The sequence below is a fragment of the Cervus elaphus genome, chromosome 13 (genome assembly GCF_910594005.1).
Source record: "Cervus elaphus chromosome 13, mCerEla1.1, whole genome shotgun sequence".
Lineage (NCBI taxonomy): Eukaryota > Metazoa > Chordata > Mammalia > Artiodactyla > Cervidae > Cervus > Cervus elaphus.
In genome coordinates this window covers 71,494,979-71,522,609 of record NC_057827.1, presented here as the reverse complement: position 1 = coordinate 71,522,609, position 27,631 = coordinate 71,494,979, and the positions used below count along the sequence as shown (strand labels likewise).

At 54.4% G+C, this 27,631-nt stretch overlaps 2 gene segments (V, D, J or C); both read left to right on the top strand.

Annotated features, from left to right (window-relative positions):
- The window catches only part of LOC122706348, a 78,093-nt gene extending 53,050 nt beyond the window's left edge, over positions 1-25,043 (top strand). The window contains 7 exon segments of the C gene segment in view: positions 13,574-13,619; positions 20,773-21,099; positions 21,176-21,508; positions 21,756-22,070; positions 22,200-22,532; positions 24,554-24,669; positions 24,771-25,043. Of these exon segments, the coding sequence occupies positions 13,574-13,619; positions 20,773-21,099; positions 21,176-21,508; positions 21,756-22,070; positions 22,200-22,532; positions 24,554-24,669; positions 24,771-24,779 (1,479 nt within the window).
- LOC122706350 overlaps positions 1-27,631 on the top strand; it is a 191,963-nt gene that overhangs the window by 85,981 nt on the left and 78,351 nt on the right. The window contains 1 exon segment of the C gene segment in view: positions 14,495-14,543. Within this exon segment, the coding sequence occupies positions 14,495-14,543 (49 nt within the window).

The window sequence follows — 27,631 nt, the reverse complement described above, 5'->3', positions numbered from 1 at the left end:
CTATTTAGAGAAGACCTTTAATATTTCTTTAAAGATAGGTTTAGTATTGCTGTATTCTTTAAGTCTTTGCTTGTATGAGAGATTCTTTATCTCTCCTTTCTGAATGATAATCTTGCTGGGTAAAGTATCCTAGGCTGTAGGTTTTTTCCTTTCAGGACTTTGAATATATTTTGCCTTCTGGCCTGTGGAGTTTTGGTAGACAAATAGGCTGATGGCATTACAGAGGTTCTTTCTTTTCCTCTTGCTGCCTTAGAATCCTCTCTGAATTTTTAACTTTTGCCCCTTTTATTATAATACATCTTGGTGTTGGTCTGTTCAAGTTCATTTTGTTTGGAACCCTCCGTGCCCCGTGTATCTGGATAGCTGTTTCCTTCTTTAGGTTTGAGAAATTTTCAACCATACTTTCTTCAAATACATTTCAATCTTTTTTCCTCTTTCTTCTCCTTGTGGATTCCCTATTATGCATAGATTTGCACACTTTATATTATCCCACAGGTTTCTTATTGTTTTCTTTTTAATTTATTTTAATTGGAGGCTAATTACTTTCAATATTGTGGTGGTTTTTGCCGTACATTCACATGAATCAGCCAAGGGTGCACATGTGTTCCCCATCCTGACCCCCCCTCCCACCCCCCTCCCCATCCCCTCCCTCAGGGTCATCCCACTGCACCAGCCCTGAGCATCCTGTCTTATGCATCAAACCTGGACTGGCAATCTTTTTCACATATGATAATATACATGTTTCAATGCTATTCTCTCAAATCATCCCACCCTCACCTTCTCCCACAGAGTCCAAAAGTCTGTTCTTTACATCTGTGTCTCTTTTCTGTCTTTTATATAGGGTCATCGTTACCATCTTTCTAAATTCCATATATATACATTAATATACTATATTTGTGTTTTTCTTTCTGACTTATTTCACTCTGTATAATAGGCTCCAGTTTCATCCACCTCATTAGAACTGATTCAAATGCATTCTTTTTAATGGCTGAGTAATATTCCATTGTGTATATGTACCACAGCTTTCTCACCCATTCATCTGCCGATGGACATCTAGGTTGCTTCCATATCCTGACTATTGTAAACAGTGCTGGGATGAACATTGGGGTACACGTGTCTCTTTCAATTCTGGTTTCCTCAGTGGTTATGCCCAGCAGTGGGATTGCTGAGTCGTATGGCAGTTCTATTTCCAGTTTTTTAAGGAATCTCCACACTGCTATCCATAGTGGCTATACTAGTTTGCATTCCCACCAATAGTGTAAGAGGGTTCCTTTTTCTCCACACCCTCTCCAGCATTTATTGCTTGTTGACTTTTTGATAGCAGCCATTCTGACTGGCGTGAGATGGTACCTCAATGTGGTTTTGATTTGCATTTCCCTGATAATGAGTGATGTTGAGCATCTTTTCATGTGTTTGTTAGCCATCTGTATGTCTTCTTTCAAGAAATGTCTGTTTAGTTCTTTGGCCCATTTTTTGAGTGGGTCACTTATTTTTCTGGGGTTGAGGTATAGGAGTTGCTTGTATATTTTTGAGATTAATTCTTTGTCAATTGCTTCATTTGCTATTATTTTCTCCCATTCTGAAGGCTGTCTTTTCACCTTGCTTATAGTTTCCTTCATTGTGCAAAAGCTTTTAAGTTTAATTAGGTCCCATTTGTTCTTTTTTGCTTTCACTTCCGTTACTCTGGGAGGTGGGTCATAGAGGATCCTGCTGCGATTTATGTCAGAGAGTGTTTTGCCTATACTTTCCTCTAAGAGTTTTATAGTTTCTGGTCTTACATTTAGATCTCTAATCCATTTTGAGTTTATTTTTGTGTATGGTGTTAGAAAGTGTTCTAGTTTCATTTTACAAGTGGTTGACCAGTTTTCCCAGTACCACTTGTTAAAGAGATTTTCTTTTCTACACTGTATATTCTTGCCTCCTTTGTCAAAGATAAGTTGTCCATAGGTGCGTGGATTTATCTCTGGGCTTTCTATTTTGTTCCATTGATCTATATTTCTATCTTTGTGCCAGTACCATACTGTCTTGATGACTGTGGCTTTGTAGTAGAGCCTGAAGTCAGGCAGGTTGATTCCTCCAGTTCCATTCTTCTTTCTCAAGATTGCTTTGGCTCTTTGAGGGTTTTTTGTATTTCCATACAAATTGTGAAATCATTTGTTCTAGTTGTCTGAAAAATACTGTTGGTAGCTTGATAGGGATTGCATTGAGTCTATAGGTTTCTTTGGGTAGTATACTCATTTTCACTATATCGATTCTTCTGATCCATGAACATGGTATATGTCTCCATCTGTTTGTGTCCTCTTTGATTTCTTTCACCAGTGTTTTACAGTTTTCTATATATAGGTCTTTTGTTTTTTTAGGTATATTTATTCCTAAGTATATTCTTTTCATTGCAATGGTGAATGGAATTGTTTCCTTAATTTCTCTTTCGGTTTTATCATTGTTAGTGTATAAGAATGTAAGGGATTTCTGTGTGTTAATTTTATATCCTGAAACTTTACTCTATTCATTGATTAGCTCTAGTAATTTTCTGATGGAGTCTTTATGGTTTTCTATGTAGAGGATCAAGTCATCTGCAAACAGTGAGAGTTTTACTTCTTTTCCAATCTGGATTCCTTTTATTTCTTTTTCTTCTCTGATTGCTGTGGCTAAATTTCCAAAACTGTGTTGAATAGTAGTTGTGAGAGTGGGCATCCTTGTCTTGTTCCTGACTTTAGAGGAAATGCTATCAATTTTTCACCATTGAGAATAATGTTTGCTATGGGTTTATCATATATGGCTTTTTTATGTTGAGGTATGTTCCTACTATGCCTGCTTTCTGGAGAGTTTTTATCATAAATGGATGTTGAATTTTGTCAAGGGCCTTCTCTGCATCTATTGAGATAACCATATGGTTTTTATCTTTCAATTTGTTAATGTGGTGTATCACATTGATGGATTTGTGAATACTGAAGAATCCTTTCATCCCTGGGATAAAGCCCACTTGAACATGGTGCATGATATTTTTAATATGTTGTTGGATTCTGTTTGCTAGAATTTTGTTCAGGACTTTTGCATCCATGTTCATCAGTGATATTGGCCTGTAGTTTTCTTTTTTGTGGCATCTTTGTCTGGTTTTGATATTAGGGTGATGATGGCCTCATAGAATGAGTTTGGAAGTTTCCCTTCCTCTGCAATTTTCTGGAAGAATTTGAGTAGGATAGGTGTTAGCTCTTCTCTAAATTTTTGGTAGAATTCAGCTGTGAAGCCATCTGGTGCTGGGTTTTTGTTTGTTGGAATATTTCTGATTACAGTTTCAATTTCTGTGCTTGTGATGGGTCTGTTAAGATTTTCTATTTCTTCCTGGTTCAGTTTTGGAAAGTTATACTTTTCTAAGAATTTGTCCATTTCTTCCAAGTTGTCCATTTTATTGGCATATAGTTAATGATAGTAGTCTCTTACGATCCTTTGTATTTCTGTGTTGTCTGTTGTTATTTCTCCATTTTCATTTCTAATTTTGTTGGTTTGATTCTTCTCCCATTTTTTCTTGATGAGTCTGGCTAATTGTTTGTCTATTTTATTTATCTTCTCAAAGAACCAGCTTTTAGCTTTGTTGATTTTGGCTGAGGTTTCATTTGTATATTTTGCATTTATTTCTGCCCTAATTTTTATGACTTCTTTCCTTCTACTAACCCTGGGGTGCTTCATTTCCTCTGTTTCTAGTTGCTTTAGGTGTAGAGTTAGGTTATTTATTTGATTTCTCTCCTGTTTCTTGAGGTAGGCTTGTATTGCTAGGAACCTTCCCCTTAGCACTGCTTTTACTGAATCCCAAAGGTTTGAGGTTTTGGTGTTTTCATTTTCATTCATTTCTATGCATATTTTGATTTCTTTTTTTTTTTATTTCTTCTATGATTTGTTGGTTATTCAGAAGTGTGTTATTTAGCCTCCATATGTTTGAATTTTTAGTGGGTTTTTTTCCTGTATTTGACATCTAATCTTACCACATTGTGATCAGAAAACATGCTTGAGATGATTTCAATTTTTTTGAATTTACCAAGACTAGATTTACAGCCCAGAATGTGATCTATCCTGGAGAAGGTTCCATGTGCACTTGAGGAAAAGGTGAAATTCATTGTTTTAGGGTGAAATGTCCTATAGGTATCAATTAGTTCTAACTGGTCTATTGTATCTTTTCAAATTTGTGTTTCCTTGCTAATTTTCTGTTTAGTTGATCTATCCATAGGTGTGAGTTGGGTATAAAAGTCTGCCACTATTATTGTGTTACTGTCAATTTCCCCTTTCATACTTGTTAGCATTTGCCTTACATGTTGCGGTGCTCCTATGTTGGGTGCATATATATTTATAATTGCTATATCTTCTTCTTAGATTGATCCTTTGATCATTATGTAGTGTCCTTCTTTGTCTCTTTTCACAGCCTTTATTTCAAAGTCTATTTTATCTAATATGAGTATTGCTACTCCTGCTTTCTTTTGGTCTCCATTTGTGTGAAATATCTTTTTCCAGCCCTTCACCTTCAGTCTGTATGTGTCTCTAGGTTTGAGGTGGTTCTCTTGTAGACAGCATATATAGGGGTCTTGTTTTTGTATCCATTCAGCCAGTCTTTGTCTTTTGGTTGGGGAATTCAACCCATTTACATTTAAGGTAATTATTGATAAGTATGATCCCATTGCCATTTACTTCGTTGTTTTGGATTTGAGTTTATAAACCTTTTCTGTGTTTCCTGTTTAGAGAAGATCCTTTAGCATTTATTGAAGAGCTGGTTTGGTGGTGCTGAATTCTCTCAGCTTTTGCTTGTCTGTAAAGCTTTTGATTTCTCCCTCATATTTGAATGAGGTCCTTGCTGGGTACAGAAATCTGGGTTGTAGGTTTTTCTCTTTCACCACTTTGAGTATGTCCTGCCATTCTCTTCTCACCTGAAGAGTTTCTATTGAAAGATCAGCTGTTATTGTTATGGGCATCCCCTTGTAAGTTATTTGTTGTTTTTCCCTCGCTGCTTTTAATATTTGTTCTTTGTGTTTGATATTCGTTAATTTGATTAATATGTGTCTTGGGGTGTTTCTCCTTGGGTTTTTCCTGTTTGGGACTCTCTAGGTTTCTTGGACTTGTGTGGCTATTTCCTTCCCCATTTTACAGAAGTTTTCAACTATTATCTCCTCAAGTATTTTCTCATGGCCTTTCTTTCTGTCTTCTTCTGGGACTCCTATGATTCGAATGTTGGGGCATTTGACATTGTCCCAGAGGTCTCTGAGGTTGTCCTCATTTCTTTTAATTCTCTTTTATTTTTTCCTCTCTGCTTCATTTATTTCTACCATTCTATCTTCCACCTTACTTATCCTATCTTCTGCCTCAGTTATTCTACTGTGTTTCCCTCCAGAGTGCTTTTGATCTCAGTTATTGCATTATTCACTGTTGATTGACTCTTTTTTATTTCTTCTAGGTCCTTGTTAAACTTTTCTTGCATCTTCTCAATCCTTGTCTCCAGACTATTTATCTGTAACTCCATTTTGTTTTCAAGATTTTGGATCATTTTTACTATCATTATTCTGAAGTCTTTTTCAGGTAGACTCCATATTTCCTCCTCTTTTGTTTGGTTTGGTGGGCTTTTACCGTGTTCCTTTGCCTGCTGAATATTTCTCTGCCTTTTCATCTTGTTTAGGTTGCTATGTTTGGGTGGCCTTTCCTCTTACTGCTTTTATAGGGTTTTTTTTTTTTTGTTTTTGTCTTTCTGTGTGCTCTTTATATTGGATACCTTTCACTAGTCTATCATCCAGGTCACTTATTCTTTCTTCTACAAGATTCACCCTGCTATTCATTGCCTTGAGTACAGGATTCATCTCAGCAAAGGAATTTTCTAATTTCTCTTGCTCCTCCTTGTAGTTTTTAATTCCTTTTAGCAGTAATCTGCCTTTCTGTTGATAGCTTTTCATAATTCCTTCAGTATTTTCATTATTTCCTTTTTGAACTTTGTGTCCTTGGGCTCAAGAGGTCTGTCTCGTTATTTGTTCCTTCTGGGGAATTCCCTGGGTCTTTTAGGTGGGAGTGGTTTCTCTGATTCTTCATTTTACTCATATTTCTCCCAGTCCATGAGTTTAGGAGAAACAGCTGCCTACTGTGGTCTTTGTGGGCTATTTCATAAGGGAGTAGCCTGAGTAGGTTTAATATATTTTGGTGCAAAGGTTGTTTTTAGTGTGAATGCCTGCTGTCTGTTTCCGCAGTGTGTGCTGGCCGTCAGTCATCCCCTCGATAGGAGGCGTGCACTGGGCATTGAGCAAGGTTTCCACGTTGCTCTGCGGGTGTCACAGCCCCGTTGGGGCAGGGTCTGTGCCCTCGCTGTTGGATCAGAGGCCCTGAGATCTGTTTCTGAGCTGCAGTTCTGATCTGTGGTGGGAGGTAGGTGTGACCGGGGCACTCCCACTGGAGAGAAGCCACTGAGTATTCCTCCTTTGGAGCTGTTCATCCGGGAGTGTGCTGTGCTGCTTCACCCGTCACCCGATGTGATAGCTCACAAAGTGCACTGCCGCTGGCCCCACCTCGTTAGTGGGAATGGTGGCAACCTGCCCTGGTGGTCCTCAGTCATTGTTTTCACAAGGCCACCAGCTCAGATCTGCTGAAGGCAGGCTCCAGGAACACAGTGGCTGTGAGCCTGGACCTGCCATGGTGGCAGCTCATAGCCAGACCCAGCCCAGTACTGGCACACACGCACCTACACAGCCCACAGCTGCCAAGAACAGCCCTTTCCAGCTGCTGGAGCACCTGCTGTCCATCTGGATGCCCTACAGCTGCTGAGTTCACAAAGACGGCCGTGGTGATAAATTCATGGCTCACACAGCTGCGGGAAGACATCTCAGCCCTGCTTCCTAAGTCAAACAGACTCTGGGGCTCAGCTATGGTTTCAGCCCCACCTCCGTGAGTGGGACACCCACTGTGTTGCTCCTGGAGCCTGCCAAGGCAGCAGCAGCTGAGAGGTAACTCATGAACCTGCCACTGTGGTCCTGTTGAGAGCACCCCAGAAACTGCCATGGTGTTATCCTATTGATCACATCCCAGAGCCTACCAAGGTGGTGCCCTGTCAGGCGAACCCTGGAGCCCGCCAAGGTGATGTCCCGTCGTGCACACCCGGGAGCCTGCCAAGGTGGTATCCTGTGGGGCACACCCTAGAACCCACTAAGGTGCTGTCCTGTCAGGCACACCCTGGAGCCCTCCAAGTTGATGTCCTATGCATCACATGGGGAATAAGGCTGCTAAGGCATGTCTTGCCCAACCATTCACATGCCTCTCACCAATGTTGCTTTGCTTCTAAGGCAGGTCCAGACTTCTTCCATGTACTCCCCTGATTGCAGCCATACCACACTCCTGTCCCTTCAGGCTGTCTCTGTGCAGCCAACACCACTTCTCTTCCTGAGTCCTCTAAACCCCGAGTTTCATCCCTCAGTTCCTGCTACATACCTCAAGAGCCAAGCAGAAGCAGCATCACCAGCAGAAAATCAGTTGGCCATGTATAGGCTGATTGTGGCAGGTCAGTTATGGTGGGGGACGGTGGGGGGCACTTTGGATGTGAAAGCCAACTCATCACCATGACTTCAAGGGGGATCTTCCTCTTGTGGGAGCTGAGCATGCCATGTTTTCTGGTTCTGTCCATCCTGAGACCTCATCCACAGGACAACCACTTTCCCCAGCATGGTGTGGGTGGTCAGTCAGGACCCATGGTCACTGGGAGCCTTCCAAGAATTCCAAGGGCACTTGGTTCTTCTCTTGGCCCTTCCCTTTACCATTAGCTGGAAATTTATGATGGTAGGAGTCTGTGGGAAAGATGAAGGAGGAGTTCACAGCAGGAAAGAAACTCAAAATCCAAGTCATGACTGCCCTCAGGAGAAAAGCTGTCAAACTACCTCAAACATGCATGAGACTTGGCAAGACAAGCTAAGGCATGCAAAGAAATTCATGCAAATTCCTGCAAACTAATGAGTGTAAGCACATCCATGCAAGCAAGTGCACACAGCAGTGACAGGGCCACCTATTAGGTGCCCCTCCCTGTCCTATAGGTGAGGGTGAGTGCCCACACCCTTGGCCCCACCTAGGGCTGTAGATCCCCCCTGGCAACTGTTGCCCAAGCATTGGCCTTGGCCTGATGTATGTAACCTTAGGGCAAAGGAGGGTTCGTGAAGGGGGGGTCATGGTCACTGAGACCCTGCTAAATGTGCAGGTCATTGTACTGAAGGGATAGGCATGTCCCACTGTCAGGGGGATTCTGCCCCAGGATCTGAGCCCCGGGGGCTCCTGCCCTGTCACCGAAAACCCACCCACATTGCTCACACCCTTTCTCCGGCAGCTCCCATGGCAGCCAGTCTGTCCAGGCAGAAATAAGAGGCTAAGACAAGGGACTCAGAAACAACTCTGCCTCCCCAAAATCTCCCAAAGGAGAGCATTCCCAGGTCCCGGGATGCTGTGGATGCAGCATCGATCTGAACACGGAGGTGTGGAAGCAGCGGGGCCCCTCTTCCTGTGTGAACAGCCAGGCTGCAGTAAGAGTGGCTTGCTGTGGCTCTTCCTTCCTGCCACAGGGCTGGGGAGAGGGCCTGTCATTCTTCCAGCCACGGCAGCCACCCCATAGTCCTGAGGGAATGGCCAAGATGTCCTCAGAGACACAGCCCACCCCCATACCCTCAGACTTGAGCAAGTTCCCACCCCGTCTTCTCACTTGTGAGGAGGCCAGCCAGCCTTGGTCGTCCCAGTGAAGGTCAAGCCTCTGTCACCTGCAGCTGGAGGTGTCCTTCCCGTGGAATACCAGGGCACCCCTGGTCAGTGTCCTTCTCCCAGGACCGTAGGGACTTAGGAGACCTCTCAAAGCTTTAACCCCTCAACTGCCTCTTCTGGGCTGTAGGGGTGGAGGGGCAAACAAGCCAGCAGACACAAGAATCTTTTGTTATTTTCTTGAAATTTGCCTTTTGAAACTTACAGCATGTGTTGGTTCCCCTCCCCCATCCCATATTTTAAAAACTTTGCTAGTTGTTACCTTTTTCTCTGGTTTTTACCCTTCTTTGCTCACTTCCTTGGGTGTCAATGGAGGGACCCCCAGTTTCTTTTCCCTTTGGTGACTTCTTGCACATGTTGATTTATCGACTGAGTCAGCAATAGCCCTTGTATAGCTTCTGACCTAATCAATGAAGTATCAAGATTTTTTTCTCTTGTGTTTTTGCCCATAAGGACCCACTTCCAAGTGTCCAGAAGAGTTTCCCCAGAGGGGATGCCCTCAGAAGCAGTATCTCAGATACAAGCACTCTCCCCACAAACTCAAGGAAGGTCTTCATCACTTGCTAAATCTCACCACATTCTGGACATCTGGTCTACCTCAGTGCAGGGTCTAGGAAACAGGGCCCTGGAGTAGGATTAACTTACCAAGTCTGCAGGGCTGTGGAGAGCCCTGGGCCCACCCACAGCCCCCACCCTAAGTAAGGCCTCTGGTCACCCAAGCAGATGTCATCTCTATCTTCTCCATCTCCTAAACCCCATGAGCCAGAAGTTCAGGAGATGAGACCTCCCTCCCATCATGGCTCACCCCTCTGCCTTGGACATTAAGGCCTGAGAGCCCTTGTACCTCACTAGCTGTTTTCAGAAGCAATTGCATAAGTGTGCCCTGACTAATGAGGCAGCTGAGTGACCAGGGTAACCTTTCCTCCTGCCTCAGGGGCTGAGTCCTCAACTGGACTCCACACCCTGCTTGGGGCAGCCCAGTCAAGAGACACCTTCACAGCCTCATGCTCCAGAGTGGGGTAGGTCACCCACCCTCCAGAGTAGGGTGGGCAGAAGACAGGAGACTGACTCAGAATGGCCAGTGGGCCCGGTTCTGGCTGCTCCATCACGGAGATCCAGACGCGTCACCTGGCAACTTGCTAGGGCCCACACCTGTAGCATCATGTCCTTTCTCTGGTTTGAGGAGGGTGCGGGCAGGACAGGGTCCCAGAACTCAGCCACAGGATGCTGTAGAAGGAGCCCAGCCTGGGCATGAACACGGCCAACTGCATGGTCTGCAAGTTCTGGACCACCACCCCTGCCCTGACCCAAGCTCTGCACACCATTGCTGGGAAGAGGCAGTTGTGGGGTGGAGAGGGGAGGCAGGTCAGACTTTGAAGGGCTCAAAAAGTCAAAGCCAGATTCTGTCACTTGTGAGGGCCAGACTAGGGCAGGGCTGCCGCCCACACAGGGCCCACGACGCTGTGACCTGGCTGATCCTGTGCCGGCAGGGCCCCGGCTGCCTGGGGCTGGAGACGCAAGCCCAGTGAGAGGGGCTGGCAGGGTACCGTGGGCACCTCCCCTCCCCCAAGCAGGAACCAGAAAAGCGGGAGGGCCACAGCAGTTGTTTCCTGGAGGGCCTGGAGCAGCCACATCCCCCGTTTCCTGAAAGGGAGACAGGAGGCCCCAGAGCCAAAACAGAGTCTCTCAACAAGCCCCCCATCCTTCAGCCTCTTTGCTGGGCACACAGGTGGTGGTGGCGGTTTAGTCGCTAAGTCATGTCCGACTCTTTGCGACCCCATGGACTCTAGCCTGCCAGGTTCCTCTGTCCGTGAGATTCTCCAGGCGAGAGTACTGGAGTGGGCTGCCATTCCCTTCTCCAGGGGGTCTTCCCAACCCAGGAACAGAACCTGGGTCTCCTGCTTGCAGGCAGATTCTTTACCAACTGAGCGACGGGCAACCAGGTGGATGAGTTAAAGCTTAGCTGGCAGTCCAAGACCCTTTAAGGAGTGGGTGCACTTTCTCGCTCATGCTTTCCTTAAGCCTGTGCCGCAGAGTATCTTGCCTGAGAACTGGCCTTTCTTTAGGAGCTAATGATCACACAGCACAATGTCTTACTCATGGAAATGCTTTTCTGAGTCTCTATGTTAATGCTTATTGAGTCTTGCCTGGGAATCTATTTCTCAAGATTTGTATCCCTGATTACACAGCAACAGTATATATCTTGCCCAGAGACATTGCCCAGAACTCCCTGGCTAATCTCGTACTGAAGTTATCTCAGGACATATGCCTTGGGAAAGGGTCTGGTGGAACTCTTACACCCTTGAGGCATGCTTCTTGCCTGTGCTCAGCAGCCAGTTGAGAGTATTTAACTAGGCCGGTACTCTCCTACCCTCTTCTGATGTCTCTGTCGGAAGCTTTTTCTGTCACTTTCACTTCAAGTAAAATTCTACACAAAGCTCTAGTGACTGAGACTGGCCCCAGAGTTAAATCTTCCCCTTCGGAGACCACACAGGAGACCAGCAGCACTGTTCACCAAACACTTTAAGCTGTCACAGGTCACCTTTAAATCCAGCTACAAAAACTACCAGCCCTTCTCCTCCGGGCACAGGGCCCAGCCTCTAGTCGTGGCCTCAGCTGGACTCAGACACAGAGAGACTTCCCAACATGCTGTCCATTCACACCCTCCCTCAGCAAGCCTCTAGGACACGGTCACTCCCCCTAGTCCCAGCCATATCTGTGCCCTTCTCTCCCACCCCCAACAGTGGTCCAAGGGCGAGCATGCCCACTGTACTCACACCCGCCCCCCCCCCCCGAGGGCCCATACATGGCACACCCATGGGTCCTGGCACCCCGGTTCCAGCTCTGATGCTGTTGAGGGCAGAACCCTCCCCTCCAGCCCCCAGGGTGCACGCAGGTCTGGAGGGGGAGCAATCCTCTCTTTGACACCATCATGCCCCTCCCCTCGCTCCTGCCCGCCTGCCGGGGGCATTCAGAGCTGAACCACCTCCCCGAGGACAGCAGCCAGCAGACATGGCAGGCCCCAGTCCTGGGGGCACCCCGTGGTCCAGCATGCAGTGCAGCCCCAGACCCTGGACACCGCTCCCATGGAGACCAGTGAGAGGTGGAGTTAATAAGGGGCTTCTGCCAGCTTCACAGCCATGGCCAGATAGAGCCCCTGACAGACTCCCAGGGCCATGCTGTGGGGACCAGCCACCAGAGGGCCAAGAACAGCCCAGGCCTGCCCCCCGCCCACTGCCCCTACAGGCCTTTCTCCAGGTGAGAACACAGCTCCAGTGCGGGTGGACGCAAGATAGCTCGAATCTGCTCTCATTTCCAGAAGAGAAAGGACCAGTGCAGGCCGCCTTCGGCACCATGAGGGTGCCGTCACTGACAGTGATGGACTCTGTGTGCCCAGTGCAGGAATGACCACGGGGATCAGTGGGCAGGGCTCTCCAAAGTGCTCCATGGCCGACCCCCCACCCCCGCTCCCAGCTCGCCCACAGCCAGCCCTCAGGGTTTTGGCGGAGCCAGGAACCACAGTGGAACTGGGTGGGGCCACAGAGATTGACAACTTTACAAAAACCCCTGAGCAGAGCGGCCCCAGGGAAGATGGGGGTCTCACCCTGAGGGTTCCCTGTCAGGGCACATGGGGTCAGGCCAGCTAGGAGCCTGAAGGCTCGAAGGAGCCTGAAGGAGCCTGAAGCCCAACCCACCTGGGCTGAAGGTGGAGGGGCCTCCCAAGGCCGGGGTGCAGGGAGCCCAGGGAATCGGGGGTTGGGGCGGTGAGCCTCGGGAGGGGCAGGGAGCATGTGACCTCACAGGAACAAAGCAGGTCAGGGGTCAGCAGACGGTCAAATCCTAGACCAGGGGCCTGAGGCAAGCAGGTGCTTGTGGGGTAGGGGGTAAGTGTCTTCAGAAAGACAGACTTGCAGCTCCTGGGGGCTCCCTGGGGATGCTGGGTGGGTTTCCATGCCCCCCAGTACAGGGCCAGCCCACTGTGACTATGCTGACTTCCATCTTGGGCCAGGGTGCCCTGGTCACCGTCTCCTCAGGTGAATCTGGTGTCCAGAGTCCGGGGACAGCGGGATGTGGGTGAACTTGGGATGGGAGTCAGGACCGAAAGGAGGCAGGGTGTGTTTTTGCATATAAGCAGCAGCAGAGGAGAAGCTGTGTTGCTGGGACTTGGAGCTCTGGGGCCAGCACACCCCGGTCACCGTGTCCTCAGGGGGCGTCTCCCTTGCAGCGCAGCCTGGGCCTCAGGCAGTTCCCTGGGTTCCATGAAGCCCCACTGTGCCCTGAGCAAGGCAGGGTCCCAGTCCAATGGGGTCCCGCCCTTGGATCTGCCAGAGCCCCCGGAGGTGAGCCAGCTGAGGCCTGAGGGGAAGACAGGAGCTGGCTGGGCAGGAGGAGCAGTGGGCAGAGCCCAGTGGGGTCAGGGTCTGTGCGGTGAGGTCAGAGGAGCCCCCCAGGCCTGGCCTCCCAAGCGTTCATGTCTTGGGGGCAGCCAGGACTGCGTCCCTTGGCGATGCTTTTAACCCCTGGGGCCAGCGTGCCCCGGTCACCGTCTCCTCAGGTGAGACAGCTCTCTACCCGCTCTGTCCTGGGCTGGGGAAGAAGTGTCCAGAGGACCCTTGGTCTGTGGTGGGCCCTCCGTTGTCCCCAGGGGGTCTGAGTCTGAGGCCATTTGCCTGTCTGCCCTGTTGAGGTGGGGCCTCTGCCTGTGGAACGCAGTCAGGCAGAGTGGGCTCTGTGGACCTGGGGGCCTGGCTTTGCATGGGGGCAGAGGATGCCAGGCTGTGGGTTTTTGCACAGCCCCTAACGGGACCCATGGCACTGTGACTATATCGATAACTGGGGCCAAGGAATCCTGGTCACCGTCTCCTCAGGTGAGTCCTCACCAACCCTCTCTTCTCACTCTCTCTCAGAATTTTGGTGCACTTTGGGGGAAATCAAGGGTCTCTGGTCTAGAGGGCCTGGGGCAACCGGGGGTCTGAGATGGGGGGAGCCAGGGGCCCAGGCTTACAGCGGCGAGGAACAGAGGCTCCAGGCACCCTCTCCTCCTGAGCTCTGCAGACAGGGCTTTCTCTGGGGGCCTCAGGCACCCTTGGGCTCTGGACTCCCAAGGTCCCAGCTGTGTTGGCCTCATGAGGCCACAGGTGAGGTGGTCTGGAGGTCCCAGCCGGCCACTAGCTCTTGCCCAGGGCCCCAGCATCAGTGTCACTATGTGACAACTGGTTCAAGCACCGAGTCAGGGGCCCCTGGGCACCGTCTGCTCGGCTGAGCCCCCACCACCCCACTTCACTGCACCTGGGGGACCCGGGGGCACTCTGGGGGTCAAGAAAGAGGGCTGGGGAGAGGGTTCTGGTAAACAGGCAGAGCCAGACCTCCCCACCCCGAGGACTCCGCGATGTGGGTACGAGGCAGCTCCTTTGGCAGGTCTGGCTGTCTGAGTTGAGCAGGACTGAGGGGCTTCCATCGCTGTCTGGGGCAGGCGGCTGTTCGAGGCTGGACTTAGGAGTCTGTGATTCACGGTCAGCTGGCCCAGGCAGGCAGTGGTCTGGGCCTCTGGGGGCCAGAATGGGACATAGTGTCTGGCGCAGGCAGGTGGGAGCGGGGCCAGCAGAGGATCACAGAGAAGCGACTTTGACTGATGGCGTCCCTGTGGCGCCTGGAGATGGGGTGGGTGCCCAGGCAGCTCGAGCCTTGCCGGGCCCCTGAGATTTTTGTTGGGTGAGGCTGGAGATATCACCACTGTGATTACTACGGTATAGACGTCTGGGGCCGAGGGATCCTGGTCACCGTCTCCTCAGGTAAGAGCGGCCCATCCAGGGCCTTTGTTTTCTCTCCTTTTCATGAGATTTTTCTGAACATCACTGTCTGGTCCTCCGATGTGTCCATGTCCCCCCCCCCCCCCACCCCCCCTCCCCCGCCTCAGGGGACTGGGCAGACTGGCCAGGAGGGGACCAGTCACCCTAGGCATTTCAGTCTCTGTTTTCTGATGCCTTTAAAAAATCAGAATCTCGCCGGCATTCAGAGGGGGCTTGGGCGGGAAAGGCCACCAGCAGGGGAGTCCCAGGACCCCCTTGGCGGCAGGGCAGCTTGGCCTACGGTGGAAGGTAACTTGCTGCGGTCCTAGCATCTATGGAGGAGCGTGTATGGATGACTTAGAACCTCAGGAATACCACATGCGGAGGGCATAGAGAATGCCCTCCTTGGACGAGGTGTGTTCTGCCCTAGACTGTATTTAAAATTCTTTATTGGGCAGGAAGAGAATTGTCTAGGTGAGGACGGGCAAGCAGAGTCCCGATCGTGGCAAGAGAGGGGTGCCCCAGCCGCCTGAAAGGGAGAGCCTGGGGAGGTGACGGGCGCTGGGCTTTGTGAGGCCACTCTAAGAGAAAGAAAAGCCGTTCACCAGAGGAGGTGTGCTTGCGAATACCAAGACAGGGCATCTTCAGAGCAGCTCCTGATGGTCTGGAAAATTGCAACTTTAAATAGAGAGATGTTTAAAGTATTTTAAATTTTTATCATTTAATTAACTACTGTGAATCATGGCTTTGGACAGTTGAGATGGGTGCAAGTTTGGCCGAAAAGTAATAACGAGGTTCCATCGGCCCTCAGCCCCAATTAAGGGCTGAGTTTTGAGAATGATAAATTCAGCTTATTTTTTTAATTTAATTGGTGGCCCCGAGTTAGTCAAGATGGCCACAGGCAGGACTGACCACCTGCAGCAGGTGGCAGGAAGCTGAGAGTCTATTTTTGGAAGCAAGAAAACACAGTTGGTAAATTTATAGCTTCTGGTTCCCAAGAGGTGGTTTGCGGCTGGTTTTGCGCAGCCCTACAGAACCGAAAGTGTTCCACTGAGCACAACAACACCTGGCTAATTTGCATTTCTAAAATAAGGCGCAGATGCTGACGGAAACTGGAAGCTTCCTCTTTTAACTATTTGAATTTACTTAAGCTTTAATTTATCAACTGCTAATTTATATTCATTTTCAAAGTAGATGTTTAAGAAATTAGATTGTCTTAGGTGCATTTTATCAATGCATTTGTACTCTTTAATGAGCTGTTCCTTCAAAGTAGTTAAGCTGAGATTGTGCGTGCGCCGTGCACCCTGTGAGTGTGCTCACAGTCTTAGCTGGCCGGCTCCCTCCTGGCGATGAAGCAGCTCTCTCAAGTGCAGGTCCGTCACTGCAGAATGTTCAGGGCCGCCTTTCGGGCACCCGTCTCAGGACAGACTTGGGTGAAACGTGGGCGTTCGTCATGAGTTACTCTGGCTGCAATGCTAGCTGGCGTACTGAGAGGACGCCCAGTGGGGTGGAGTCCGCAGCGCCCAGGGCTGTCTGGAGGGACAGTCTCTGCTCTGGGTCCCCAGGCCCGCCGAGGCTGGGGGTCTCCTGGGACCGCCCGCAGCTGGGGACGTGTGGGCCTGGCTTCTGCTGCCAGGCCAGTGGGCAGGTCATGAGTTAGCTCAGCAAAGAGATTCTAAGGAATCCGCCCAGGTCAGAGAGCACACGGGACGTGCCAGAGGCCAGGCGCCGGGCTGTGAGAGGCAGGAGCCGGTGCAGCCAGACTCGCTGCCCCAGGAAGTCTGTATGAGATGTTTTTGTTTCTACTTGAAAGGGAATCTGTCCTTACCTACTGCGTGCGAGGTCGGGTCGCTTCACACCCACAGGGATCACTTCCCGCATCTACACTTAAGCGGTCAACGCGGCTTTGGGGTTCAGATGGTTGCTGTGTGCTAGAGAGTATCCTCTTTCTCAGCAGAACTTTGTGATAAAGACAGAATTGGGAGCAGGTTCAGATAAGATGCATTTCCCATGGTTTTTAATGAGGACATTTGCCAGAGAGCAGTTAGTCACCAGGACTCTTCGAGACTCGGGGCAGGAACTCGGGCCCACGGTGTGTGCCCAAGTCGGCCAGGCCCCAGGAATGTGTGCCCAGGCTCTCCTCTCCCAGAGAAGCAGCGCTGCCCACTCAGCAGAGACGGGGCCTCCATCTGAGGGTGGCAAACGTGCCTTGGCCTGTTAGATGCGGTAGGGAAGCTAAAGTCACCAGCAAGCTTTTTACCCAGAGTGGAGGGTGGCAGTGACTGACGGCTGGGAGAAGGGCCAGAAGGGCTGGGAGAAGGGCTGGGGCGGGGACGGAGGCATCGGGCGCCCAGGGGAAGGGGCGCATGGGCTCCCAGGAGGAGAGGGGGAAGAGGCTGGGAGGGACGAGGCCAGCTGGGCAGTGTCCACAGACCAGAGGCTTTAACCGAGGCCACGGGTCCAGGATCCTAGCCTTTTGCATCGGAACCACTGGGCTTTCAGGTCTGTGAGGGCAGCCCTGGGCCACCCACAGCAGGCTTGAGCTGGGCTGAGCTGTGCTGAGCTGTGCTGAGCTGGGCCAACCGGGTGAGCTGGGCTGAGCTGAGCAGGTGAGCTGGGCTGAGCTGGGCTGAGCTGGGCTGAGCTGGGCTGAGCTGGGCTGAGCTGAGCAGGTGAGCTGGGCTGAGCTGTGCTGAGCTGGGCTGGGCTGAGCTGGGATGAGCTGGGCTGAGGTGGGTTGAGCTGGGCTGGGTTGAGCAGGACTGGGCTGAGCTGGGCTGAGCTGGGCTGGGCTGGGCTGAGCTGGGATGAGCTGGGCTGAGCTGGGTTGAGCTGGGCTGGGTTGAGCAGGGCTGAGCCAGGTTGAGCTGGGCTGAGCTGAGCTGGGCTGGGTTGAGCTGGGCTGAGCCGAGCAGGTGAGCTGAGCTGAGCTGAGCTGGGCTGAGCTGGGCTCGGCTGAGCTGGGCTCGGCTGAGCTGGACTGGGCTGAGCTGAGCTCGGCTGAGCTGGGCTGGACTGGGCTGAGCTGGGCTGAACTGAGCTGGGTGGAGTGGGTGAGCTGAGCTGAGCTGGGCTGGGTTGAGCTGAGCTGAGCTGGGCTGGGCTGAGCTGGGCTGGGCTGGGCTGAGCTGAGCTGGGCTGAGCTGAGCTGGGCTGAGCTGAACTGAGCCGGGCGGGCCGGGCCAGGCTGGGCTGAGCTGGGCCGGGCTGAGCTGGGCTCGGCTGAGCTGGACTGGGCTGAGCTGGGCTCGGCTGAGCTGGGCTGGACTGGGCTGAGCTGGGCTGAGCTGAGCTGGACTGGGCTGAGCTGGGCTCGGCTGAGCTGGGCTGGACTGGGCTGAGCTGGGCTGAGCTGGGATGGGTGGAGTGGGTGAGCTGAGCTGGGCTGGGCTGGGCTGGGCTGAGCTGAGCTGGGCTGAGCTGGGATGGGCTGGGCTGAGCTGGGCTGGGCTGAGCTGGACTGGGCTGAGCTGGGCTCGGCTGAGCTGGGCTGGACTGGGCTGAGCTGGGCTGAGCTGAGCTGAGCTGGGCTGGGCTGGGCTGAGCTGGGCTCGGCTGAGCTGGGTTGGACTGGGCTGAGCTGGGCTGAGCTGAGCTGGGTGGAGTGGGTGAGCTGAGCTGAGCTGGGCTGGGTTGAGCTGAGCTGAGCTGGGCTGGGCTGAGCTGGGCTGGGCTGGGCTGGGCTGGGCTGGGCTGGGCTGGGCTGGGCTGGGCTCGGCTGGGCTCGGCTGGACTGGGCTGAGCTGGGCTGAGCTGAGCTGGACTGGGCTGAGCTGGGTGGAGTGGGTGAGCTGAGCTGAGCTGGGCTGGGTTGAGCTGAGCTGAGCTGGGCTGGGCTGAGCTGGGCTGGGCTGGGCTGAGCTGAGCTGGGCTGGGCTGAGCTGGGCTGAGCTGAACTGAGCCGGGCGGGCCGGGCCAGGCTGGGCTGAGCTGGGCCGGGCTGGGCTGAGCTGGGCTCGGCTGAGCTGGACTGGGCTGAGCTGGGCTCAGCTGAGCTGGGCTGGACTGGGCTGAGCTGGGCTGAGCTGAGCTGGACTGGGCTGAGCTGGGCTCGGCTGAGCTGGGCTGGACTGGGCTGAGCTGGGCTGAGCTGAGCTGGGTGGAGTGGGTGAGCTGAGCTGAGCTGGGCTGGGCTGGGCTGAGCTGAGCTGAGCTGGGCTGAGCTGGGATGGGCTGGGCTGGGCTGGGCTGGGCTGAGCTGGGCTCGGCTGAGCTGGACTGGGCTGAGCTGGGCTCGGCTGAGCTGGGCTGGACTGGGTTGAGCTGGGCTGAGCTGAGCTGGGTGGAGTGGGTGAGCTGAGCTGAGCTGGGCTGGGCTGGGCTGAGCTGGGCTGGGCAAGGCTGGGTTGAGCTGAGCTGAGCTGGGCTGAGCTGGGCTGGGCTGGGCTGGGCTGAGCTGGGCTGAGCTGGGCTGGGCTGGGCTGGGCTGGGCTGGGCTGGGCTGGGCTGAGCTGAGCTGGGCTGGACTGAGCTGGGATGAGCTGGGCTGAGCTGGGATGAGCTGGGCTGAGCTGGGGTGAGCTGGGCTGGGCTGAGCTGGGCTGGGTTGAGCTGAGCTGGGCTGGGTTGAGCTGAGCTGAGCTGGGCTGAGCTGGGCTGAGCTGAGCTGGGCTGGGCTGGGCTGGGCTGGGCTGGGCTGGGCTGGGCTGGGCTGGGCTGGGTTGAGCTGGGCTGAGCTGGGCTGGGCTGAGCTGAGCTGGGCTGGGCAGAGCTGGGCTGAGCTGGGCTGAGCTGGGCTGAGCTGAGCTGGATTGAGCTGTGCTGAGCTGAGCTGGATTGAGCTGGGCTGAGCTGGATTGAGCTGGGCTGAGCTGAGCTTGGCTGAGTCGGGCTGAGTTGGTCTGAGCCAAGCCGCACTGAGATGAGCTGGGCTGAGCTGAGTGGAGTGAGTGAGCTGGGCTGAGCTGTGCTGAGCTGGGCTGGACGGAGTGGGTGAGCTAAGCTGGCCTGAGCTGGGCTGAGCTGAGCTGGGCTGGACTGAGCTGAGCTGAGCTGAGCTGGGTGGAATGGGTGAGCTGGGCTGAGCTGGGCTGAGCTGAGCTGGGCTGAGCTGGGCTGAGCTGGGTGGAGTGGGTGAGCTGAGCTGAGCTGTGTTGAGCTGGGCAGAGTGGATGAGTTAGGCTGAGCTGAGCTGAGCTGAGCAGGGCTGGGCTGAGCTGGGCTGAGTTGAGCTGAGCTGAGCTGGGCTGAGCTGGGTGGAGTGGGTGAGCTGAGCTGAGCTGTGCTGAGCTGGGCTGGACTGAGAGGGTGAGTTGAGCTGGGCTGAGCTGGACTGAGCTGAGCTGGGCTGGACTGAGCTGAGCTGAGCTGAGCTGGGTGGAGTGGGTGAGCTGAGCTGGGCTGAGCTGGGCTGAGCTGAGCTGAGCTGAGCTGAGCTGAGCTGGGCTGGACTGAGCTGAGCTGAGCTGAGCTGGGTGGAGTGAGTGAGCTGGGCTGAGCTGGGTGGAGTGAGTGAGCTGGGCTGAGCTGTGTTGAGCTGGGCAGAGTGGATGAGCTAGGCTGAGCTGGGCTGGGCTGAGCTGGGCTGAGTTGAGCTGAGCTGGGCTGGGCTGAGCTGGGTGGAGTGGGTGAGCTGAGCTGAGCTGCGGTTAGCTGGGCTGGGCTGAGGTGGGCAGAGTGGGTAAGCTGGGCTGAGCTGAGCTGGGCTGAACTGGGTTTAGCTGACTGAGCAAGTGATCTGGCCTGAAAGGGTGGAGCTAAGCTGAGCTGAACTGACCTGGGTTGAGCTGGCCTAAATTGGGCTGATCTGGATTGAACTGGGCTGAACTGAGCTGAGCTGGGCTGAGCTGGTCTGGGCTAGCCTAGGCTGAACTGGGGTATGCCGGGTTAACCATGGTAGGCTGAAACAGCGCCAACAGAAGTGGACCCACTGGGCTGGCTTGACTTGGGCAAACTGTTGAGATGCTTTGCATCCAGTTAACCTCCACTGAGGGTGGTGGGTCTAGCTGGACTGAGCTGACCCCACTGGACTGTCCTGGTCAACAGTGGGCTGACCTCAGTGATCTGGTTGTGCTGAGGACTGGGGGCCTGAGTGTGTATCAGTCTCATTGATGACCCCAGAACCCCGGGCCAGGCCCCAAGTGGCTGAGCCGGGGGCAGTGACGGTGGGCTGGCAGGGCTGAGTGTGCCCTCCGCTCCGCTGTCCCAAAAAGAAGGTGGAGCTGCCTGCACCCCCAACCAGCAGGACGCCTCTCACCCCCCTCTTCTCTTGTGTCCTCTCTCGGGTCCCCAGCAAGTGAATCTCACCCGAAAGTCTTCCCTCTGGTGTCCTGTGTGAGCTCCCCGTCTGACGAGAACACCGTGGCCCTGGGCTGCCTGGCCCAGGACTTCGTGCCCAACTCTGTCAGCTTCTCCTGGAAGTTCAAGAACAACAGCACGGTCAGCAGTGAGAAATTCTGGACCTTCCCCGAAGTCCTGAGGGACGGCTTGTGGTCGGCCTCCTCTCAGGTGGTCCTGCCCTCCTCAAGCATCTTTCAAGAGCCGGATGACTACCTGGTGTGTGAAGTCCAGCACCCCAAGGGAGGAAAGACCGTCAAGACCGTGAGGGTGACCGCAGCAAGTGAGTCGGGCTCGTCCCGTGGTTGCGGGGGAGGGGGAGGGTCCAGGCCCCGCTGACCCCTTGTTCTTCTCTACAGAGGTGGAAGTGTTGCCCCCCGTCGTGAGTGTCTTTGTCCCGCCTCGCAACAGCCTCTCTGGTAACGGCAATAGCAAGTCCAGCCTCATCTGCCAGGCCACTGACTTCAGCCCCAAACAGATCTCCTTGTCCTGGTTTCGTGATGGCAGGCGAATGGTGACTGGCATTTCTGAAGGCCAGGTGGAGACTGTACAGTCCTCACCCGTAACATTCAGAGCCTACAGCGTGCTGACCATCACGGAGAGTGACTGGCTCAGCCAGAGTGTGTACACCTGCCAGGTGGAGCACAACAAGGAAACCTTCCAGAAGAATGCATCCTCTTCGTGCGATGCTAGTGAGTGCAGCCCTGGTGGGTGGGGACGCTCACGCTCAGGTCTGCAGACACTGCCCCAGAGGTGCCAGCTGCTTCCTGAGCCTTGGCTTCCCGGAGCGGCCAAGGGCAGGAGGGGCTGTGCAAGGTGACTGGGCGCCCTCCAGCAGGGCCCCAGGCTCACGGGGCACTCAGCCAAGTGGGCCCTGCTCTGTGGGCGGACCTCTTCCTTCACCCGATTTCACTCCAACCAACTCTCTCCCACCTCCAGCACAAACATCTCCCATCGGGGTCTTCACCATCCCCGCATCCTTCGCCGACATCTTCCTCACGAAGTCAGCCAAGCTTTCCTGCCTGGTCACAAACCTGGCCTCCTACGACGGTCTGAACATCAGCTGGTCCCGCCAGAACGGCAAAGCCCTAGAGACCCACATCTATTTTGAAAGACACCTCAACGACACCTTCAGCGCCAGGGGCGAGGCCTCCGTCTGCTCGGAGGACTGGGAGTCCGGAGAGGAGTTCACGTGCACGGTGGCCCACTTGGACCTGCCCTTCCCCGAAAAGCACACCATCTCCAAGCCCAAAGGTAGGCCTGACTCTGCCCCTGCCCTCCACCCGGGACTCTCCCGTGGCTTCCAGGGTCTGAGGACAGCAGGGTCCTCTCCGGGCCCTGCTCTCCCCAGTCTCACCACTGCGACCCCCTCCCCTACCACAGATGTCACCATGAAGCCACCGTCCGTGTATGTGCTGCCTCCAACGCGGGAACAGCTGAGCCTGCGGGAGTCAGCCTCCGTCACCTGCCTGGTGAAGGGCTTCGCACCTGCAGACGTGTTCGTGCAGTGGCTGCAGAAGGGGGAGCCCGTGACCAAGAGCAAGTACGTGACCAGCAGCCCGGCGCCCGAGCCCCAGGACCCCAGCGTGTACTTCGTGCACAGCATCCTGACAGTGACCGAGGAGGACTGGAGCAAAGGGGAGACCTACACCTGCGTCGTGGGCCACGAGGCCCTGCCCCACATGGTCACCGAGCGGACCGTGGACAAGTCCACTGGTAAACCCACCCTGTATAACGTGTCTCTGGTCATGTCTGACACGGCCAGCACCTGCTACTGATGCCTGGCTGCCCGCTCAGGCCGGGTCAGAGCCCCCAGGTGATCGCCGCTGTGTGTGTGCATGAGTGCAAACTAACCATGTCGATGCGTGAGATGTTGCATTTTATAAAAATTAGAAATAAAAAGATCCATTCAAAAGATGCTGGTTGTGAGTGAGCAAAGCTCTCGCTGCTGGGTCCATGGCTGTCTGCCCTCACCTTGCAGACCACCCTCCACCATCCGCACCCCTGCCTCCCCACTCGCTTCCGACCCATGCCTGGGAGCCCCGGTGCTCCTTGCGGGATGCTCACAGCAGGCCGAGCCCATGCTCGCTGCACTTCGAGTCGCTTCCATGGCCACACTGGGGGCACACGGGTGTGCAACACACACATGCACACAGTCACACACATACATGCAGAGAGATGCATGTGCATACACGCATGCACGGACATGCAGACATGCACACACATGGACAGAGACATGGGCACACGTGACACAGACATGTATGTGGTGGACCTGGGTGAGCAGGCGCACACACAGACATGGACACATGGAAGTGTGGACACACAGACACAGATGTACACGCGCACCCACACGCACGTGCACAGTCACAGGCACTCATAGGCACATGCCCATGGGCGCTCACACACACAGACACACGTGCATGCATGAGGACAAGTTATAGACATGTAGACACACATGCACAGATGTACACATGCTCGTGCACACATGTGAATACACTGCACACACCCAGGCTCACACACCCCCAGCCCTTGCACACCCGCGGTCACTCGCCACCCTGCCCGGCGGAGCCCCTCTGCCCCATGCCTGTGCTCTGCTTGTCCCTCTGTCTCAGCTTGGAGGTGCGTCTGGGGGCCGGCCTAGCCTGGACTCCTGCGCAGCCCCCAGCCCCAGCCCCGGAGCAGGGTGCGCGGAGGGCCACTCTGGGCCTGGCCAGAGGCAGCTCCTCAGGGAAACTCCCGGCCCATGTCCAGGAGGGGTGCTTCTCCCAGTCCAGGCCCTTGTGAAGGTGGCAGGGCCCCAGCTCTCCCCTTTCCCTGTTAAGAGACAGAGTCAGGCACGTCCTGACAGAGCAGGCCATGCCTGGGAGGCCCTCCGTGGAGTAGGCAGCTGCAGGGCTACACGTGAACCTGGAGCGGTGGGCACTGAACCAATGGGCGAGCGGGTCTCCTCTGCCAACCACACCAGTGCCCCTTCAGGCTGACTCCCAATCTCCCCTACACTCCTGACTCTTTAGGGACCAAGGGCCCATCAGTGTAGCGGCTGCAGACCTAGGTAACTGTCCTCAGCCTTTGTCCCAGTGTCACTCTCCCTGGGCCTCAGGTGTCTACCTGACCTCCTGATCCCACAGCTGTGAGTCCTGCAGCCCTGGCCCCAGCCCGGGCCCCACATGGCCTCTCTCGTAAGTGCCTTGGCTCCAAGACAGAGAGAGACAGAGGCTAGAGGGATGGGCCCCTTGTCACAGGCAGCTATCTGCCCCCAGGGCTTGTCCTCACTGGCCAGGGAGCCCACCCCAAACCACCAGAGACAGGTTGCCCGACCACCACGGTCAGCCCCAAGTGGCCTTGCACCCTCCAGAGGGGCCACGCCCCCACCTCCGGCGTAGCGAGACCCCACCCTTGTGCGCACGTGTGTGCTCTGTCTGCTCTCTGCCACCCCAGCGCTCCCAGGGCCGGGTGCTCAGGGTCACTGCTTGGCTCAGCCTCAGCCACACTCTGCCCCTGTGGCTGTGGAATCAGGTGGCCAGGGGCCTGCTGCACCTGGCCGAGACGCTGCCTGACAAGGCCCGCAGCTCCCAGCCACCCCGGGGGTGCCAGGGAGGCAGGCACACACCCGCTCGCCTGCCCACTCGCCTCTGCCTTCCCCCAGCCCTTCTGGCGGGTCAGCGCAGCTGAAGGGGGCCAGGGTGGGCTCTGCGGGCAGCTCGGCCGCGCTGACCCCTGTGCCCTGTCTCCCGCAGAGGGGGAGGTGAGCGCCGAGGAGGAAGGCTTCGAGAACCTCAACACCATGGCCTCCACCTTCATCGTGCTCTTCCTCCTGAGCCTCTTCTACAGCACCACAGTCACCCTGTTCAAGGTAGGCCGCCTGGCCCTGGGGAGGGCGTGAGGCCACCAAGCCCCAGGCCTGCAGGCCCCCGGCGCCTCTGTACCCACTCACACTGTCTCTGTTGCCTGCAGGTGAAGTGACGGTCAGCCAAGAACATGGGGCACCAGAGACGGAACAAGAGGGGCTGCTTTGGAGCGGGGTCCCTGGCCTGTGTGGCTTGTCTGCTTGTACTGAAATCTTCCCCGCGTCCTCTCCAGCTTCGAGCTGTAAGAAACTGGCTTTTCTCGGTGCAGCTGATTGCCATGGCCAAGCCTGGAGCCCGCAGTCATAGGCTCCACCCGGCCCTGCTTTGCAATGTTGCATTTGTGGCCTTGAAATAAACAAGTATACTTTATCTTATGAAACCGTTTCCTCCTGAAGGTTTTTTTTTTTTTTTTTACCCCAAGCCACACTCCTGTGTGCTGCATATCCTGAGCACTGAACCATTACTGATGGGAAAGGGATGTGTGTCTCCTCCCAGGCCAGTGGCGATGCGCCAGGGTGGCGTCTTGGGGCTGGTCCAGACAGAGGAAGATGGCCAAGTGGCAGAGGATCCCCAGACTGGTCTCCCAAGGTGGCCTGAGCTGGGACTGCTGTGTGCATCCGTGAGGACCCTGCCACAAGCCCCACGGACACCCTGTCCCTCTCTGCCACCATTCCTGGCATCCCAACCATGGGAGGGCTTGTCCACACTTGGGTGCGTGTGGTGTGCACAGGAGGGACTCGGGTGGAGGGCTGGTGTATGTGCAGCCACGCTGCGCCCTGTGGGAGCGCGAGACCTCACCTGCTGGCCAGCAGACAGTGACCGGAGGGCGAAAGGAAGTCTCAGGTGAAGCTGTAGGGAGGGTGCAGGTCTGGCGAAGCACGGAGGAGAGGTCTTGAAAGAGGGGGCAGCTGGCGGCAAGGCAGGGGAGCAGGGAATTAGCCCTCGGAGATAAGCTTATGGGTCCAGGTGGGGGCTGACAGGGGCGGTGGCACACTCAGGCCCCTGGGAGGTCCAGGTTAGCTATGGCAGCAACGGCCAGGGTGGGGGTGGGCGGTGGGACTGGAAAGAAGACCCTGGGGGCCAGAGGAGGGAGCCGGGTGAGGGTGACCTGGCTCTCCAGGGAGGTGATTTCAGGGGCTGGAGGGGGACTGGGGCTTCCCAGGATGCCTCTCGTGGGGCTGCCAGGGGCCTGACAGTGACTCTCCCAGGGAGTGGAAGTGGACGTGGTTCCCAGAGAAGGCCACCTCCTGGCAGTAGGCTCCCGGAAGGCATTTCTGATTAAACGGTGTCCTTTGCAGCCCAACCCATCAGGCAGGGGAACGTTCAGCGAGGGACTCCAAGGCACACAGGGTGCCTCCAGCGGTCCAGGGGGGTGGTAGGCGACAGGGCAGGGGCTCTCACGCAGGCCGAGGGGCTCAGGCCAGGAGCTGTGGGAGTGTCTGAGGGCCATGACAACAAAGAAGCACAGGCCAGGCGTGAACAGCAGGAGCTGGCTCTCTCCCAGTGTGGTGGAGGGACCCAAAGTCAAGGTGTCAGCAGGGCTGGCTCCTTCTGGGGCCCCGCGGGGGGTCCGTTCCCTGCTCCTGGCAGTTGTCAGCACATGTTTGAATGTATTTCACTCAGAGCCTATCAACTGCTCACTTATATTCATTTTCAAAGTAGATGTTTAAGAAATTAGATTGTCTTAGGTGCATTTTATCAATGCATTTGTACTCTTTAATGAGCTGTTCCTTCAAGGTAGTTAAGCTGAGGCTGTGTGTGCGCCGTGCACCCTGTGAGTGTGCTCACAGTCTTAGCTGGCCGGCTCCCTCCTGGCGATGAAGCAGCTCTCTCAGTGCAGGACCTTCCCTGCAGAATGTCCAGGGCCGCCTTTCGGGCGCCCGTCTCAGGACAGACCTGGGGTGAAACGTGGGCGTTCGTCATGAGTTACTCTGGCTACAATACTAGCTGGGATACTGAGAGGACGCCCAGTGGGGTGGGAGTCCGCAGGGCCCAGGGCTGTCTGGAGGGACAGTCTCTGCTCTGAGGCCCCAGGCCCGCCGAGGCTGGGGGTCTCCTGGGACCGCCCGCAGCTGGGGACGTGCGGGCCTGGCTTCTGCCGCCAGGCCAGTGGGCAGGTCATGAGTTAGCTCAGCAAAGGGATTCTGAGGAATCCACCCAGGTCAGAGAGCACACGGGACGTGCCAGAGGCCAGGCACCGGGCTGTGAGAGGCAGCCAGACTCACTGCCCCGGGAAGTCTGAACAACCCCCCTCAACTTAACATCTGGTTACGTCTTGATAAGTCCAACATAAGCTGAAAGTAGTTTGGATTCCACTTAATGTGCTTTGCAGGCCAAACACCAGGGCTTATCCTCACCTGCCTTAAAAGGCTCAGAACACTTACATTAACTGACACTTGGGTAAAACCATCTAACTCAAGCCTTGTTGTTGCTCCCTTGCTCAGTCGTGCCCAAATCTCTGCGACCCCATGGACTATAGCACACCAGGTTTCCCTGTCCATCACCAACTCCCGGAGCTTGCTCAAACTCATGTCCATTGAGTCGGTGATGCCATCCAACCGTCTCATCCTCTGTCGTCCCCTTCGCCTCCTGACCTCAATCTTTCTCAGCATCAGGTTCTTTTCAAATGAGTCAGCTCTTCACATCTGGCAGCCAAAATATTGGAGCTTCAGCATCAGTCCTTCCAATGAATATTCAGGACTGATTTCTTTTAGGGATTGACTGGTTGGGTCTCCTTGCAGTCCAAAGGACTCTCAAGAGTCTTCTCCAACACCACAGTTCAAAAGCATTGATTCCTCAGCACTCAATCTTCTTTATGGTCCAACTGTCACAACCATACATGACTACTAGAAAAACCATAGCTTTGACTAGACAGAATTTGTCAGCAAAGTGATGTTTCTGTTCTTTAATATGCTGTCTAGGTTGGTCATAGCTTTTCTTCCAAGGAGCAAGTGTATTTTAATTTCA